The sequence below is a fragment of the Dryobates pubescens genome, chromosome 21 (assembly GCF_014839835.1).
Source record: "Dryobates pubescens isolate bDryPub1 chromosome 21, bDryPub1.pri, whole genome shotgun sequence".
In the NCBI taxonomy this organism is placed as follows: domain Eukaryota; kingdom Metazoa; phylum Chordata; class Aves; order Piciformes; family Picidae; genus Dryobates; species Dryobates pubescens.
In genome coordinates, this window is record NC_071632.1 from 7,065,036 (window position 1) to 7,081,181 (window position 16,146).

At 43.4% G+C, this 16,146-nt stretch overlaps 1 protein-coding gene across 1 annotated transcript; it reads right to left on the minus strand.

Annotated features, from left to right (window-relative positions):
- Positions 1-5,535: 5,535 nt before the first annotated feature.
- On the minus strand, positions 5,536-13,268 carry KLF6 (KLF transcription factor 6). Its single transcript, XM_009896948.2, has 4 exons — positions 12,764-13,268; positions 9,230-9,803; positions 7,397-7,520; positions 5,536-6,987 (listed from the first exon to the last, which is right to left on the minus strand). Exons 1-4 carry the CDS (start codon positions 12,863-12,865, stop codon positions 6,936-6,938), a joined length of 852 nt encoding a protein of 283 aa, XP_009895250.1. The 5' UTR covers positions 12,866-13,268; the 3' UTR covers positions 5,536-6,935.
- Between the last annotated feature and the right edge of the window lie 2,878 nt (positions 13,269-16,146).

Sequence of the window (16,146 nt, forward strand, 5' to 3'; positions counted from 1 at the left end):
AAGGCTGCAGAGAGACTATTCATGAAGATGTCTAGGGACAGGGACAAGGGGGAATGGTTTGAAGTTGAGGGAGGGTAGGGTTAGACTAGATCTTAGGAAGAAGTTCTTCAGTAGGAGGGTGGTGAGACTCTGGAATAGGCTGCCCAGGGAGGGCCAAAGTAGGGCCTTGAGCAGCTGAGTCTAGTTGAGAGGTGTCCCTGCCTATGGCAGGAGGTTGGAATAGATGTTCTCTGAGGTCCCTTCCATCCTGACCCATTCTAGGATTCTACAATTAATAATTTCTCAGCTAATAACCTGTGTTCAGATTGAAAACATGGCAGTTCAACATAGTCACTGCTGTAACTCACAAAATTATTCTATAGCGGTTGTACCACTGAAAATGCTGGACAAATGACAAGGTTTATCAGCAGTCTGCAATCAAAAATAAATTTCAGGGGAAAAAAATCACACTTCTGTTAAAAAACCAAACAAACACAACCAACAACAAACCAGCTTTGCAATGCTTGCACTTGTAAACTCTACCTATCAGATGTTTAATGGGAAATGGACATAATATAGTCATAAAATGTCATTGAATGAAAATTTGGTTCTGAATGGATTTCAGATGAACTTCTTCCTCAGGTTCAGCTGTATGAAAAAAATGACTGTGTCTGGAGCAAGGTGAATTCAGTAAGGAATTTCTCCTTGACTTAAGTGAGCTTTTGACCAAGGCTTCACAATATTAATGCATGAACCTGCAAAGCCTTATTTCCCAGGGTAGCTCCAAAGAATCCTAGCCTGATTAAACCTCTGTAGACCTATGTGCAAAAGCAATACTCTGTCTGCTCATTCTCCTTTATATGTAAGAGCTCAAATGGTTATGAGACAGTATTGCTACAGGTTTGATCAAAAATAAATGCCATATATCCAGGGACCATGAATAAGGGATGAAACAGGCAGTGAAGAGGCAAAAGAGCTAAAGGGGGAAAAAGGAAAAAAAATACTATTGCCTTGGACTGTATAATTTCAGCAGAGTTTCTTGCCGTGTCAGAGGCTTTATTTCAGAAGTGCTTCTTAATGCCTCTTGGCTACATAATCCCATGGGATGAAGCAAAAGCAGGCTGACTTCTGAGGGGGTATGAGCTGCTAGCTAACCTCTTGTCACCAGAAATAAAGAACTGGAGTACTGGTGTTGCTTACTCTATAAACCAGTGAAGAAGCAAAGCTGGAACAAAGAAGTATTGCAGAGATTTTCTGTCTGAGCCATTTTATCTCCAAGGAATTTTTGAAAAATGGAGGAACAAGGAGAAATGCTTTAAAAGGCAGAGGGGAAACCTTCTTTACCTGTGTGTGTCCCCCCAGCTCTTGTGCAGTTAGAGCTCCCCTTACTGTTTCAATCCACATTATCTCGTTCCTTCAGACAAGGCTAAGGAGATCTCCAATGGATGGACCATGGAGCATTCCCCTTATTAAAGATTGTCCCTCCCTGTTCTTTGAATATGTAAGCTCATGAACTCCTTTGGTGCTGCATAAATAACAGCTACTTTTTGAAACAGCCACCGTAGTGCTTCTCCTTCTCCCCATTTACAATTTTGCTGCTGCTATTTGTGCAGCTTACAGAGGCTGTTTTTTATTCCTCAGAGCTTTCAGTGCAATTAAAGAAAATAAAGAGCAAATGCTCAAGTAGTTGAGAGGAATGGAAGAGCTAAAGGACAGCCACAAAGGCAGAGGTTCCCTACACGGCTTCAAAAGTGGAGAGAATGAAACGCAGCTCGTCTTCAGCATGCTTTAACAGGCACAACAATACTAGATCCAGTTTGTGACAAATCATAATATGGTTTAGAGAGGAGAGAGACAATTTCTAAACAACATGAACATCCAGTGTCAGAAAAGAGCAATCACTTGTCTGCTGTGAACTTCAAAGCCATGTTGTATTTATAATACACAGCTGTTCAAATAAGTTGGTAAACTGTGCTATGCCCTACTTGCACTGACTGCTTCTATGCCAGGATTTTCCATACCCAGGAGAAAAAAAAAAATCAACCAAATACCCAAAGAAATATTGTTTGGAGATTTTAACTATTTCATCTTGACCTTTGCATGCACATACATGTAAGTGCACAAACAGGCCATATCTAACCTTTGCAGAAAGAAGCTAACATGTTGGCTCACAAGCTCCGTCCTAATTTTCACCTTGTTAGCTTCAGCTGAATTTGTTGGAACTTGCTGAGGCTACTAATCCAGGTCCATACCTAAGCACCTGACTTCTTCACCCTCCAACTCCCATCCCTTCCCATCTGCTGTGCATTTCAAAACCTGGAATGAAGCAAGCCTGCAGTAGATGTGCATGTCGAAATGCACCAACCCCGAAAAGGCTACCTGCTTTCTCCTTTGTAGTCTCCTTGTTGCCCAATAGCTCTGTCATTAGCCTTTCCTGTCTTGAGCGCTGTGGGCATCTTCAGTACAATCGGAGGGAAAAGAGGGGATATGATCTCCCTAACACCCTTAATAACAAAGTTATCAGGCCTTTTATTTTTCAGAAGGTACAGTAAGATACAGCCCTAGATGACGCACACTCAACAAACAGGCAAAAATTTGCCAATCCTTGTTCTGTATTACACACCCATTGAACATTTTGGGTGGAGAAGCTCAAAGGTCAAGCTCAGTTCTTTAAAAATATTTCCATTTCTACATTCTATAGAGATGAAGAGACAAAAAATGTCACAATCCCTAAGCCTCGGCAGCCCTTTTTTCTGTTGCAACTGTAAGTAAGATTCCCAGAGGACAGCTGTGTTTGTGTGAGATACTGCACCAGGAGTAAAATTGAATATATTCCTCACCTTGAAGATCATGAATTTGCTTCAGTTGCCATTTCTTCTTCCTAGTGTACCTTCCTATATGGAGGTACATTACCTACTGACTAGTCTACCACAGGGCTAACTAAGGTAGGTGACAAAAGCCTCGCCTCCACAGTGCTTCTCCTTCAGTCTGTATTTATTGATTCAGTTCTTCACTGCTTCATTTTGGGACCACTGCTCATCTAAACCCATGAAACATTCACTTACTGTGAACTGAACCCACATCACTTGGACACAAATGGAACCAGTTTAATTGATGCTCAAGGGATTTTTAACACCAGCCTGAGCAAAGCAGAAGCCACAGGGCAACATTAAATGAGACTTGCATGTGTCCCAAGCCAGTGTGCATGCGAAGCACACTTTGAACAGCCACTGCTCTGAAAAAATGCAGTTCATTGAGGCTTCATTAAGGCTTGTGTTTGGCAAGCTGAAGGTCACCAACAGCAGGTGGGTCAGGGCAGCCCTACAGAAGACTCAGATCTGGGCCAGGCAGATCTCTCATGGCTCTTTCCCACAACTGCACCTTCAAAGTTTCAGGCTTGCTCCCCCCATTGCCTGGGCAGTTCAAAGGCCCACACTCTGCACTGAAAGCTAAGAACAGGTGCCTCCAGCCCTTGCTTTTCTGTGTTTTCCTTCTCTTTAAATGCCCACTGAATCTCCTTTCCCACATGCAGAACTTGTCCTATGTGCATTCACCTCTTCAGAGCAAGCGATTTGGAATAAAGGTGCAGTCTTGCAGTAACAATTGCATTAACTATTTATTCTGCTGCAACAAAAAGATGAGTCAACAACAGCTTTTCAGATATGGAAGAACTTCTAGTTTCTCCTGCCAAAATTATCCTCTCATCAGGGCTTGTCTTTCACAAAGGAACCTGACACAAAAGTGTTTGTACCTGTGAGGAGGCGACCGAAGGCAAAGCTTTGACACGGTTTGGTGTGCGGGACACGAGAGAAAGATAAAAGCAGACACAGGATGCTGATAAGAATTTCTTTTTTATGTTATTCCAATAAAAAATACATTCATACAGAAATATAACAATCTTGCAAAAAACAATTTCAAATAAAATCTTGTAAAACAAAATTTTTACAAAAATCTTACAAAGAGATTCTTTAGATAACAGGGTGCTTCAAAAAACAAAAACAAAAAGAAATTTCACTAATAGAAACTTTTTTTTTTCTTCTTCTTCTTAAATTTCAAGCAAAAACTTTTTTTTATAGTTTTTTTTTTATTATTATTATTATTTATTTTTTTTTTCAGCTTGATTGAGGCTCAGTTATCACCTGAACAAAATGTACTTGCTTATTAAGAAAATTACAGGCATTTGACATATGGCACACAGCCCCACCCCATCCACACGAGTCTGATGGTATTTCACAATTGAGACAAGCCAGTGCAAGTTTAATTTTGTTGTTGCTGTTGTTGTTTGGGGTTGTATTTTTGTTGTTGTTGTTTGTTCTCTTTTTTAATTTTTTTTTTTTATATTATTTTGGGTTTTTTTATACATTTACTTTATAAGAATTATGGCTAAGCCAAGGACGATGCAAACAAAGGAGCTAAAGAAAAAACCCAACCCACAACAAAACCCAACTCTGAACAGAAATCCTTTTATTTTTCCTGGGAGAGTGATTGCTCAGGGGAAGGAAAAAAAGTTTAAAAGAAAAAAAAATAATTAAAAAAGTGCATTTTCAGGCAATTTAAACCAAAAAAAAAAAGTGAAATGAGAATGACTTAAGCCTGCATGTTCCTTAGAACCAGATCACTTGCATATGTTTTGTGTTTTTTTTTAAACCGCTTTAGCTACATACATTTCCAGGAGGATATAGAGCAAAATATTAGCATAGGGGAAGCAAGACCAATAATAAATAGAAAAAGAAACAGGTCACGTGTTTCATTGCATCAACTGTAGTGAGCTGGTTTAAAAAAAAACACCCAACAAAACAAAAACAAAACATTACTGCTTTTGGACAGACTATTTCTACTCTAGGAAAAAACAGTCTTCATTTTAGCTGAACTATGTAAAATTAGAGCTCAACCACCACGACGACTAGCTCACTCACAGGTCCTCCAGCAAGCTGGGAGGCCAAAACCCGAGTGCACTTCATCTGCACACAGCTAATATTCTTTTAGCATGCCAATATTCGGTTCATATCATTCTCAAATGGCCACAGATACGCTATTCCAGACAACCTAATCACTACAAAACACAGTCAGCAGTCTGAGGAGGACTGAATTGCCAACAAAGCCTTCAGCATACCATTAAGCTAAAGGTAAAGCCTCTAAAAAAAAAACCAAAAAAACAACAAAACAAACCAAGAAAACAAACCCACAAAAAAAAAAAAGCTAGATTTTTAACTATTATCTTTCATTTCTTTGTCTCCTTAATGACCATACTGCAAGGGGGGGGGAGGGGAGTGGGGAAGAGGGAAGATGTTGATGGGCTGTGGCATTTTCTAGTTACGTGTTCTAATTTTTTTTTCTCTTTTTCCTCTTTAAAAAAAATATTTATATATTATCTATATATATACACACATACACAGACTGTACACACAAATATACATACACAATTATTTTTTCTGCCCACTTTCTTAAAAAAAAAAAAAAAAGAAAAGAAAAAAAAGTAATATAGTTTCTTTCTATATGACCAACAGATAGCTAGATATATAGATGTGGAATTTGTGCCTTTTAAGCAAATACATCTTTTTTTTTTTCCTTTTTCTTTCTTTTAATACTTCTGTATCTTTAATATGTATGAAAACTCGACATATTAAGTACAGTTGGGGTGTGTATATACACAGTTGTTGTGCAAGGTCAATATAAAAAAAAGTCTCAAGGTGGCAGAACTGGTCAGGTATTCAATTGGCATATGCATTATACTGTAACACAGTTAAATTAGAGTCTAAGTTAAACAAATACTGTACTGACATGAATGACTTTTCTCTATATTTGTCTTTGTGAAGGAGGACCCTGGAAGTAACCTTTTTTTTTTTTTCCCCTCATATTATACATTTGATACAGTACAATGCCAGGTGAAAAGAGAGCCTTAATAAAGCATGCATCACCCATACCCCTGTATAAGACCCCCTACAAGAGAAGGTCACTTGCATAAGGCACCATTATTAAGGTCAACAGTGCATTAACAGCTAGAAAACCAGAAGTTAGTCCTCAAGGCATAAATAAGAGAAAAATTAGCTGCATGAGAAAAATCAGTTTCTAACCAATAGTGGTTTTATCCACCCAACAGAAAAAATTATTCATGTTCCATACATTATGTAACATTAGACCAATTGTATTTTAGCTGCTCTTAACTGGAATCAAAACTGCAGTCCTGATTAAAGAATGGAAAAGCATATAGTTCCCCAGAACCATGCAATAACCTTGGTATTATAATGAAAAGTTATAGTTGTGTTACATTTGTAAATACACAGCTTATACAATGGATTACAAATGAGCTCTGTAGCAAGTAAAACAAGCTACTTGACACATTGCACGTTTAATAGCTGCACCAGACACCTAAAGCTCCTCTCACACAGGAATGGGGAGGTTCCCCTATCTCCATTCTGGCATCCTGACTCTTTCTATTCCCCCCCTCCCCCTTTCCCCTCTCTGTTTTCCCTCTAAAAAGGTGTAGACACTCCCTCCCCCCCCACCCCTTGGAAATGATTGGTGGTCGTCCCATCTCACGAGATATCCCTCACATACAAGACATTCAGACTACTTTTTTTTTTCTCTTACAGTTATAAAACAACCACAAGAAAAAAAATGTGCCTCAGCATACAGTCATCAAGAGATCCTCATCGCATACAGTCGCCCAATCATTAACATTCTCAGTGCACATGCTCACGGCAAAGGCTTAGGAGCCACTCAGAAGGTTAGATACCAGTGTGTGAGCCCAGGAAACCCCAAACATCACACACCGTGGTTGCTATGCCGTTTCTTACATGACTTATTAGCCCTCAAAAGACCTGCAAGGAAGTGAGGTCCTGGAGGCAACTGGGTAGGGTGCAAAATGGCATGCTTTGGCTGGAACACGCATCCCTCTGCTCAAGGCTCTTCAACCTTGACGCCTCTTAGCCCGCAGGATTCACCTCTTGACCCATTCAGAGGTGTCTCTTCATGTGAAGGGCCAGGTGGTCAGACCTGGAAAAACACCTGCAAGGCAAGAGTCAGGGTGAGCATTAGCCCATCGTTGCTGGCACACCGGACATGATACGCATGGCTGGGGCACCCCCCTGGCTCTGGTACTCCAAAACACAGCTGGTGGAAGAGATTTGCCATTCTTTGGATACACAGGAGCACTCAAGGTGTCTGTGGGTACCCAGAGTGGTAAAACTAAGGACTACTCAACACCCCTCGGCCACACCAGGCTACAGACCACATCCCAATAATTAGTAAAATAAAAGTCATTTGGGTTTTTTTCCCCCCAGTCTAAATATACAATGATCCCTCAAACAGTTGCATCCCCAAATGATTCCTTCACAAGTGAAAAGCAGCCTAGATTCACTTTCCAACAGGCATTAAAAATAACTATGATTTTAAAAGGTGCATTTCAGTCACATACCTGTCACAGTGACTACATTTAAAAGGCTTGGAACCAGTGTGCTTTCTGAAGTGTCTGGTTAATTCATCACTTCTTGCAAAACGCCACTCACACCCTTCCCATGAACATCTGTAAGGCTTTTCCCCTACAAAGGAAGCAGATTAGATGTTAGTCATGACTTCATTCAAAGAAAGGTAGGTGCTACCCCATTCATTTTCTATGGAAACCTCCTCCACCTCCCAAAGACACCCGATTTTATTTAACCTGGCTAAATGCTTCAGAACAGGTAGGCAAAGAAGGCTTGCAAATGTCATCCTACTTAACTATTTGGGTGCAACAACACATCAAATAACCTCATTCTTATTAAAAAGAAGGGGGAAAAAAGGCAATTTAATAGGCTGACAGGGAACAAAGAAATCCAACCTTCTACCATTCTTGTTCACCCATAATGGCAGGCTTACTCCCAAAACAGGTATCATTCACCTCCTAAAGGTGACTAAAGGCAGCACAGCAAGGCTCCAAAATGCAATTAGGCTACTGTATTGCATCAAAGCCCTCTGTCCCTCACTCATCTGCATAACACACAACCTCCTTTCTGCTGAGCCACATACTCTTGGAAAAGCCTGCACACCACTTTTAAAACTGTTATTTCAGCATTCAAGAAATACCACTTCCATTCACAGGAACGTTGTCAGCCAGACAGCACCAGCACAACAGCTCTGCAATAATTCTGAGGCTAGCAGCTATTTATGTCTGCTCAACCACCACAGTTTCAGTGGAAGTTGTTCTTTCCTCTTGAACTAATCTTGTTTTATCTGACTTCTGCATGACAACGGGAGCATTTGAGCTCACTCTGACTTCCCATAAAAGCTACAAAATGCTGAGCTCATCAGTCAAAACAGGATCTTTTCCTTGAATTCTCTTTCCACATCTTGGGGGGGGGAGAAAAAACCCAACCCTGTAGAGGTCTTTGGACTGGTACACCGAGAGTGCCAGGCCAGTTCCTTATATTAAGTGATGCCTGCTGAGCCAAAGCACAGCTCCACACATCCAACTGCCATTATAAAGAGATGTCAAATAATAAAGCTCAAAACAGCAAATCAGCACATTGCCTCAACCATAAAATATTTACAAAAGCCCTGAAGTGTCTACCTTCCTCGCTTTCTTTCCCAGCAACACACAGGATGTTATTTTTAGTTCATGTTCCATAACAATAAAAGGCTGCTGCTCAGTATTTTGGGATTAAATTGTGTCGTAAATCGCACGTTTATATGACACCAACTAGGCAGTAATGTTAGGAGGACTATCACCACACTGTGGCTTTTCCAGATTTTTTTGCCAAAAAAGGATGGCAGACAAAACCGTTCAGCGATCTACAAACAGAGATGCCGGATTTCTAGGCCTTGGGATGTTTGATTGGACAGGCCCAATGCAGAGCAAACCATAAAAACAAGCTCTTACAGTATCTAGCGATCTGGTTGTTAGATACAGTGTTCCATTTTTTTTGCAAGAAAGTCTCAGCTCCCTTCTGCTTTAGAAACAACAAAGGTCTTGCCCGCACTTTGGCTAGACTTTTACTCCTGAAGACTCCAAGCCACTGCAGCTTCCCTGTATTAGATGAGCAGCTCCTATTTGCAATGGCAGAGACTAATCTACCATCAACTGTCTCAGCTTCAGCTTGCTCAGGAAGAGAATGAGGAAGTGATGTTGTCCATGCTGGTAAACCTCCACTGTTGTTACATCATTATCTCCAAACCTGGGCTCCCACCCAGTGATTGTGTAACACTGACACCACCAGGGTCAGAGGTATTCCCTACAGGACATGCCAGCTGTTAATAGCGTAGGGTTACTAACCTGTATGAGTGCGCTGATGTGCTTTCAGATGTGAACTTTTGGTGTAAACTTTCCTGCAGCCATTAAAATGACATCTGTGAACACGTCTCCTGCCATCTGGCGAGGTGTCACCGTTGGTGGGTGTACCTTTTTCTGCAGTCTTTCCAGCGGTACCAGTACGAATTTTCCCTGGTGAATGCAACTCACCCGGTGTACAATTCCATAGCTGGGAAGAAGGCTCTTTGCTCAGCTCAGGAGATGAAGGGGGAGTGGAAGTGACAGACGAACTCAAGTTTCCTGAACTGGCTAAAACATCGCTTATAGGGTCAGAGGTAAACTTTGTCGTGGGCGAGAGCTCCTCAGAGCTGTCTGAAGATTCGCTGCTCACGTCTGAATTCGAACTGTTGGTCTCTAAGTTCTGACTAGTAAGATTGTCCTCTTTTGGGACACACGTGCTCTTCAGTTCAGATTCCTCCTTTTTTTCACGTGCCAGAATAATTTTGGTCCAGAGATCCTCTTGGCTATCAAATTTGATTTCAGATGCAGAAACATAACAGGGTTCACTTTGAAGATACCGTTCCAGCTCCAAACATGTCTAGGTGAAAAAGGAGGAAAAAGAATGAGGAAAAGTTAGAAGCTTGCTTAAAAATAAACCAAATTGCATTTCACACTTCAAAAAGCATGCAGGAATGTAGCATGTTCGATTCGAGGTTTCTAGGTTCAAAACAAATTAGAGGCTCCTCCAGCCATAACTAGGTGACTGTTACGATGAAAAGAAATCAGAGCTGGGCAGGAGTTCAAACGCGCAGCTGAAGGTGCAAATCAGCTTTGGTTTCCAAAATAGCAATCTAATGAGTCAGTGAAATTATCATCACTCTCATCATAAAAATCTGTGTTTTCAGTAGGCTGTTGTTGAAAAGGACCACAGAAAACCACAACAAATAATGACACTTCACTCCTGCGCCTTGTCTAATTTCAAGTTGTTTTGTATCTCTCTCACACAAACACCAGGCTGAAAGGACCCAACTGAACACAATGTGCTCTGACAGGCAGTTAAAACCCAAACGCTGTGTCAGAAAACAAAGCCACATTTCAGCATGGCTGCAGAGCTGCTGGCCTGTCTTCTGGGGACATCAATGGAGCAGCAGACATCCTCCCATTTCCTGTGCATGAGAACACAGCACACTCGACTTTCAGAATGTCATTTCCAAGCGTGCTGGCATGCACGCCACATAACTTAAACTGCTCCCATGCGTGTTCAGAGGAACACCAGGAACTTCAACAGCAAAGGAAAAAAACAAACAACAAAAAAGTTCCAGAATGGAAATGTCCTGTTCTATAGGATTTAAAATGGGAAATTACTCTGAGGTCCTGCTGGGAGTCCCACAATGAACAAGAACTTTATCTACTGGCCAAGAGTGCAACTGTATGAGTCATCTCTCTCTTTCTTTCACGCAATGCCAAAGGAGACTTCCTTTTAAAACTCTTGACCATCTGCCAAGAAAGTACTCTGTTCAAATATACATGCAACAGTACATGAACAATTCCCCCCCATACCTCATTCCCCTCTACTCCATGAAACAAAACACAGCAACAACCAAAACCACCTTAAACGGGTGAAGCTGTGATTTTCAATTTCCATTCACCCTGCTGACTTCCTAGCCATTTTCAGAGAACAAAAAAACCGGTATGAACTGTTATGGCAACAAGCTAATGTTCTGGGACTGTTCTTTCCACTACAGGAAACGATCCACATGGAAACACCACACAGAAAATGGACACACTAAGTTTCCATACCAAACTCTACATAATTTTAGCAAGATCGTCTCTTTCAAGCCCAGAAGCAAAACCTGATCCCAAATGCCACACATTCCTCTCAGAGCCCCTTTCCATCTGTCCAGGAGCAGAGCCACCATGGGAGCAGCCTTCTTTCTTCCCCAGCACCACTCAAGTAAAATGGGTCACATGCTTTGGCCAGGCTGGGAATGTGGGCAAAAATGGGGGAAAACAACAAACTCCAATCGACCTCAAAAAACAAACCCGCCACTGCTCATAATATTTGTGTGTCTATAACTAGGTAACCGGGTTGCCATGCATGTTAGAAACAAGGTTTCGACAAGGACAACAGAACAGTATCTTGGTCTTCCACGAAAACAGGTAAAAAAGCATTTGTTAAGATCTTGTTAAACTTTCACATTTCTGACTAATTTAAATTCCTTATTAGGTAGATTAGTAATGGGGGGCCAGAGTGAAGCTCTCTCCGAGTTTAAATGCCTCTGAAGGCTACTGGGAACGAGGGCTGGCCCTTCGCCAAGAGCCCAAATGCCTGAAGGAAACTACTTAGCTCCATTTCAATCACGTACTACGAAGCTGCCTCTCTGAGAAGGGAAAGGGAGGAGGGAAGAGGATAAAAAAAAAATAGACAACAACAAGGCACTGCATACAATTAGTAGGCATGTGAAGGTTGTAACACTTTGCATTTCAACCTCCTTGGAAAGGCTCCTTCGTCCTTCTGAAAAGCCAGCAGATATTTGCTCTAGTCACCCGGGCTGAGCAGCTCCCGGCCGGGGAGCAGAGCCAGCAGCCCCCCCGGAGCACGCAGAAATGGCAGGAGCTGCGGTGGCCGCTGATATATCTCGGTGCCTTGGCCAAATTAAAGAAGAAAAAGGGGGGGGGGGAAGAAAAGGAAAAAAAAAAGGGGGGGGGGGGAGGGGGCAAAAGAAAGTAACAAAATATATCCATTAAAGGGAAGGAGCCTCCGTTCTTCCTCCTTCCCGACCAAGGCAATTAGCAGAAAGGGATCGCTGTCATATGACTGACAACTCACGGACTCGGCAAAGCTCCCTGCGCTGGCAAACAGCTGCCTTACATACATACATACACATGCACACACATAGATACATGTACACACACTCCTGGAGGGTTTTTTCCCAACATCGCCAGGAAAAATAAAGTAAAATTAAAACCAAACCAAACCCAAAAAAACAACGAAAAAAACCCACACAACGCAGCAAGAGGCGAATAGCAGCCCTCAGCCAAGGCAGGGAACTCGGATGACAAGCCCCAGCTGTGGAGTTTGGACGGGGTACAAGCGCAAAACTTTTGCCAGGTCTCGGTGCGGAGCAGGCGGGAGCGGAGCGCCGGGCTGGACTCCGCTGCAGGAACGCAGAGCGGAGCGGAGCGGCCGGGCACGCCGAGCTCAGCTTGACAGCCCCTCGCAGGCTGAGGCGGAGAGACGGGAGGGGTGCAGCTTGTCGCCTCCGTTCGGAATTATTCTCCCAAAGCTATTTTACTTAAACCCAAAACATCTGCTCCACAACATCTCTACACATTTGTGCTTAACTGTCCCCAAACTCCTTGCTGACACTTGGGCTTTTTTTCCGCGCCCCCTTAAAAAAAAAAAAAAATCCGCTTATCCTTTAATACGGCTTAAAAAAAAAATACAAAAAACACACATGGGGAAAAAAAATACCAAACACAACACCAAAACAAAACCAAAAGCAAACCAAAACACAGCCCGACGACACCACCACCACCACCGACATCCTCATTTACCTGTTGCCAATATTCCTCCAGGGACGGCAAGGCTGAGAAGTAACCCGTGTCGTGCACAATCTGGAGTTCCTGGAAGATGCTGCACATTGGGAGAACATCCATGTCTCAAGTTGCAACAACAAAGTCAGTGCTGGTAACCAAAAATACAGATGCCTCCTTTATGTGCAGGGATTGAGGGGGGTGTGCGGGGGGGTGTCAAACCTCTGCTCTCAGTTTCCAAGCCCCCCCCCCCCTTCCTCCAAAGAAGAACAAAAAAAGAAATAAAAATAACAATTGTACAGATACAGATATATATTAATTCCTTGAGGAGCTTAGGGAGGAAAAAAGACCCAAAGTTTCATGCAAAGTTTAATTGCACAGCAAAGCCGGACGTCTCCCGAGGCGGCCGCGGCGGTTCTCCCCTCCTGCGGCCGGCGGCGGACCCTTGCGCAGGAGCGGACCCAATATTTGCAAACACGGCGCTGACTGCGAGTGCAACCCCCTGCGAAACTTCCCTATTCAAAGCTCTGCCCGGCCGCGCCGCCGCCCCGCCCCCCGCGCCCTCCCCCGCCCCGCGTGATCCCATTACGCCGCCCGCCGCTGCGACCCAATCTCCGCCACGCACTCCGCGCCCCGCGTGCCAATGATGTCAGAACGGCCCAATCGCCGCGCGGCAGGCATCGCGGCTCCTCCTGGCGTGACCGAGCCTGGCCGTGACGGCTCCCGCCATTGGCCCGATTCGAAATTCGCTCCCTCCTGATTGGCGAGCTCGGCGGCAGGCTATTTTTAGCAGGGTATATAAAGCGGGGAAGCGGCTGCTTTTTCGGAAGGGGAGGTGTGTGCTTGTGAGACGGCCGCGCGAGAGCTGCCTGCGCGGGGGAGGGGAGCCAGGCGGCATGGTGCTGCACTGCTGCCGGCGGCCGCGGAGGGCGCTGCGGAGCCGCCCGCGGCTTCTGTGTTGGGGGCGGTGGGGAGCGGAGGAACCTCCCCCATGGCCCGGGGCCTCCCCGTCGAACACGCCTGCAGCGGGGTGCCGAGGTTGCCCGGCAGTCTCCGTGCTTTGTGCTTACTCGGGCCCTCGGCGCTGTCGGGGTGCCCTGTCTCACCGGGGTGGGGGCGGGGAAGGGGTGTCACTATGAACCCCTCGATGGCACCTTCCCCACAAATCTGCAAGGCAGCATCGGCATACTCCGCACGTCCCATGGATGGTGCTTTCCTAGTGAGCAGGAGGACTGGAAAGTTACTTTGCCTGCCCCGGGACAGCAGGGACCCTCGCTGACATGTCAGTGGCAGAGGCGCGTTGCAGTACCGTGCGGGGATAGCTGTTAGAGGCTCTGCGCATGAGATGCTGTGCCCGGGCCACAAAGCCGTCCTAGAGATGGGTACCTTGGCCGGGCACGCTCTTCACCCACGCTGCTGGGCACTGCTTGACCAGGAAGAGTTTGTTGTGCCCAAGTACAGATGTTTGTGTGTTGGGTGTCAAAGTAGCAGCGCTTTTAAGATTAGACCTGTCAATGATACGGATGTCTTAATATCATTTTGAAAATAGAGTTGTTAGCTTTTCAAAGGAGTGTCCAGCACATGGAACAAGCACTCCTAATGCGTTTCTTTAATAAAAGGACTTCTAATTTTCTGCTGCTGTTTCCATCATCATCTCAGTTATTTCCATTTCCCTGCCTTTTTTTTTTCCCCCCTATCTGTTGCTAGTTACCTACAGATGGTAAATAGAATGTGTTTGTTTCTTTTGCCTGCTGTGTTCTGTGAGCTGGTGATCACAGGTGTGGAAGTGTCACTCTGACTTTTCATCCCCCAGTCCCTCATAGGCTATTAATATAATGACTCCATGAACAACTGGTGTTCATTGTTGGGTTCTCCTGTGTCTACCAAAAAACCCCAAAAGCACAAAAAGCCAAACCCAAACCCCACATGCTTAAGGTCAGAGTGTTATTTTATGTTTAGAAAAACAAGACTCAAAAGCACCTAAATCCAAGCAACTAGTCTCACTTGGTTTAGTCAGTAATTCTTGACTTGGCCTCATGTGGCCAAACCAATATATATATACATACCTCAAATTGCCTTGTAGACAACAGATAGTGCTGACAAGTTTGTGTCAATTTGTGGCCAAAGCTAGATACTCTGAAGAAATGGACAGAAGAAAACAAACAAACAAAAAGCCCTCTTAAGCGGATTAATTTTACACCTTACTTGAGCCTACATGTGGTTGTGTGGAGTTAAATATTATATGTCCTGAAATGCAGTGTGGGCTCCAGTCAAATATAACCCAGTAACATAGCTCTGGAAATCCTTCGTGTTTAACTGCCACGCTCTGTCTTTGGAGAGGAATTTTTTTTCAGGCATATTGACAGTGAATGCAGCTGTCCACTCTTTTTATTTTACACTTGCCCCTTTTTAGCTGGGTTTCATATAAGGCTTGTCAAAGGCTGGACGAGACTGGAGATTTACTGTGCCTGTGTGGAGTCTGAAGCACAAGGATCTGATTTTGTATCTCTCTTCAGATGAGCAGCATCTCCCAGCGAAGGACAACTGGGGATAGCAGATGGACACTGATGGAGATGCAATATTAAAAAGAGAAAGAAAGGTCTTTCAATAAATGGCATTTTTAGTTGACAAGTAAGGTTTTCTGTGCTTCTGCCAGGCTGTGATTTGTTGGTTGGAGCGGGATGAAGATCATTGCTGTAGGAAAAAAACAAAAAAAAAGAAAATCAAAGAAAACTATGGCTGCAGGTGTGATTATGATGCAGTAAAAGCTGTTTAGGTTATATCCTGATTAGGCCATTATCAATGGGCATTTAAAAGAAAATTGGCATAAGTGTCAGAGAATGTATTAGTTCTAGGTTACAACTGCATTAACAAATTTTAATCCAGATAACAAAAAAGCGTGGTTAGAAGGAAAGGTCAGTCTCAGATAAGAAAGAATGGGTAAGACTGTAGACTGAAGAAAACAGATGTAGTGTTTTTCCCCAGTATGTATTTAAAGAGGAATTAAAACGAAATGGTGAGTCAACAGCGTGCTGTGGTTTAGGAGATGGTTCCATGGAACAAAAGCTGAAGGGAAACTACTGGCACCAGCAGCCAGGTGGAACGAAGGGATTGTGTGTGACTTGAAGGGAATTTATTGGAGTTTGTGGAGGATAATAAATATTAGGACAAATTTTAATAGGCCCCAAAATGAAAGAAAATTGAAGAATGAACTAGTGGAGATACTTGAAGATATAATTTTATCCCTAATGACTTTCTACAAGCTATACAGAGTCATAAAGTTTCAAATACCCATTTTATACCACCGGGGTTTTTTGAAGCATGCACCAGGGTGGAATTTACATTGAAAACCTTAAACTACGTTCTAGGTTAAAAAAATCCCAGAAAAATCAGTCAGTCCTTTG

Coding starts and splice junctions, on each gene's coding strand:
- KLF6 (XM_009896948.2), bottom strand. CDS start 12,865: ATGGATGTTCTCCCAATGTGCAGCATCTTCCAGGAACTCCAGATTGTG. Junction 7,521..9,229: donor ACATCAGCGCACTCATACAG/GTTAGTAACCCT, acceptor CTTCCTTTGTAG/GGGAAAAGCCTTACAGATGT. Junction 6,988..7,396: donor AAATGTAGTCACTGTGACAG/GTATGTGACTGA, acceptor CTTGCCTTGCAG/GTGTTTTTCCAGGTCTGACC.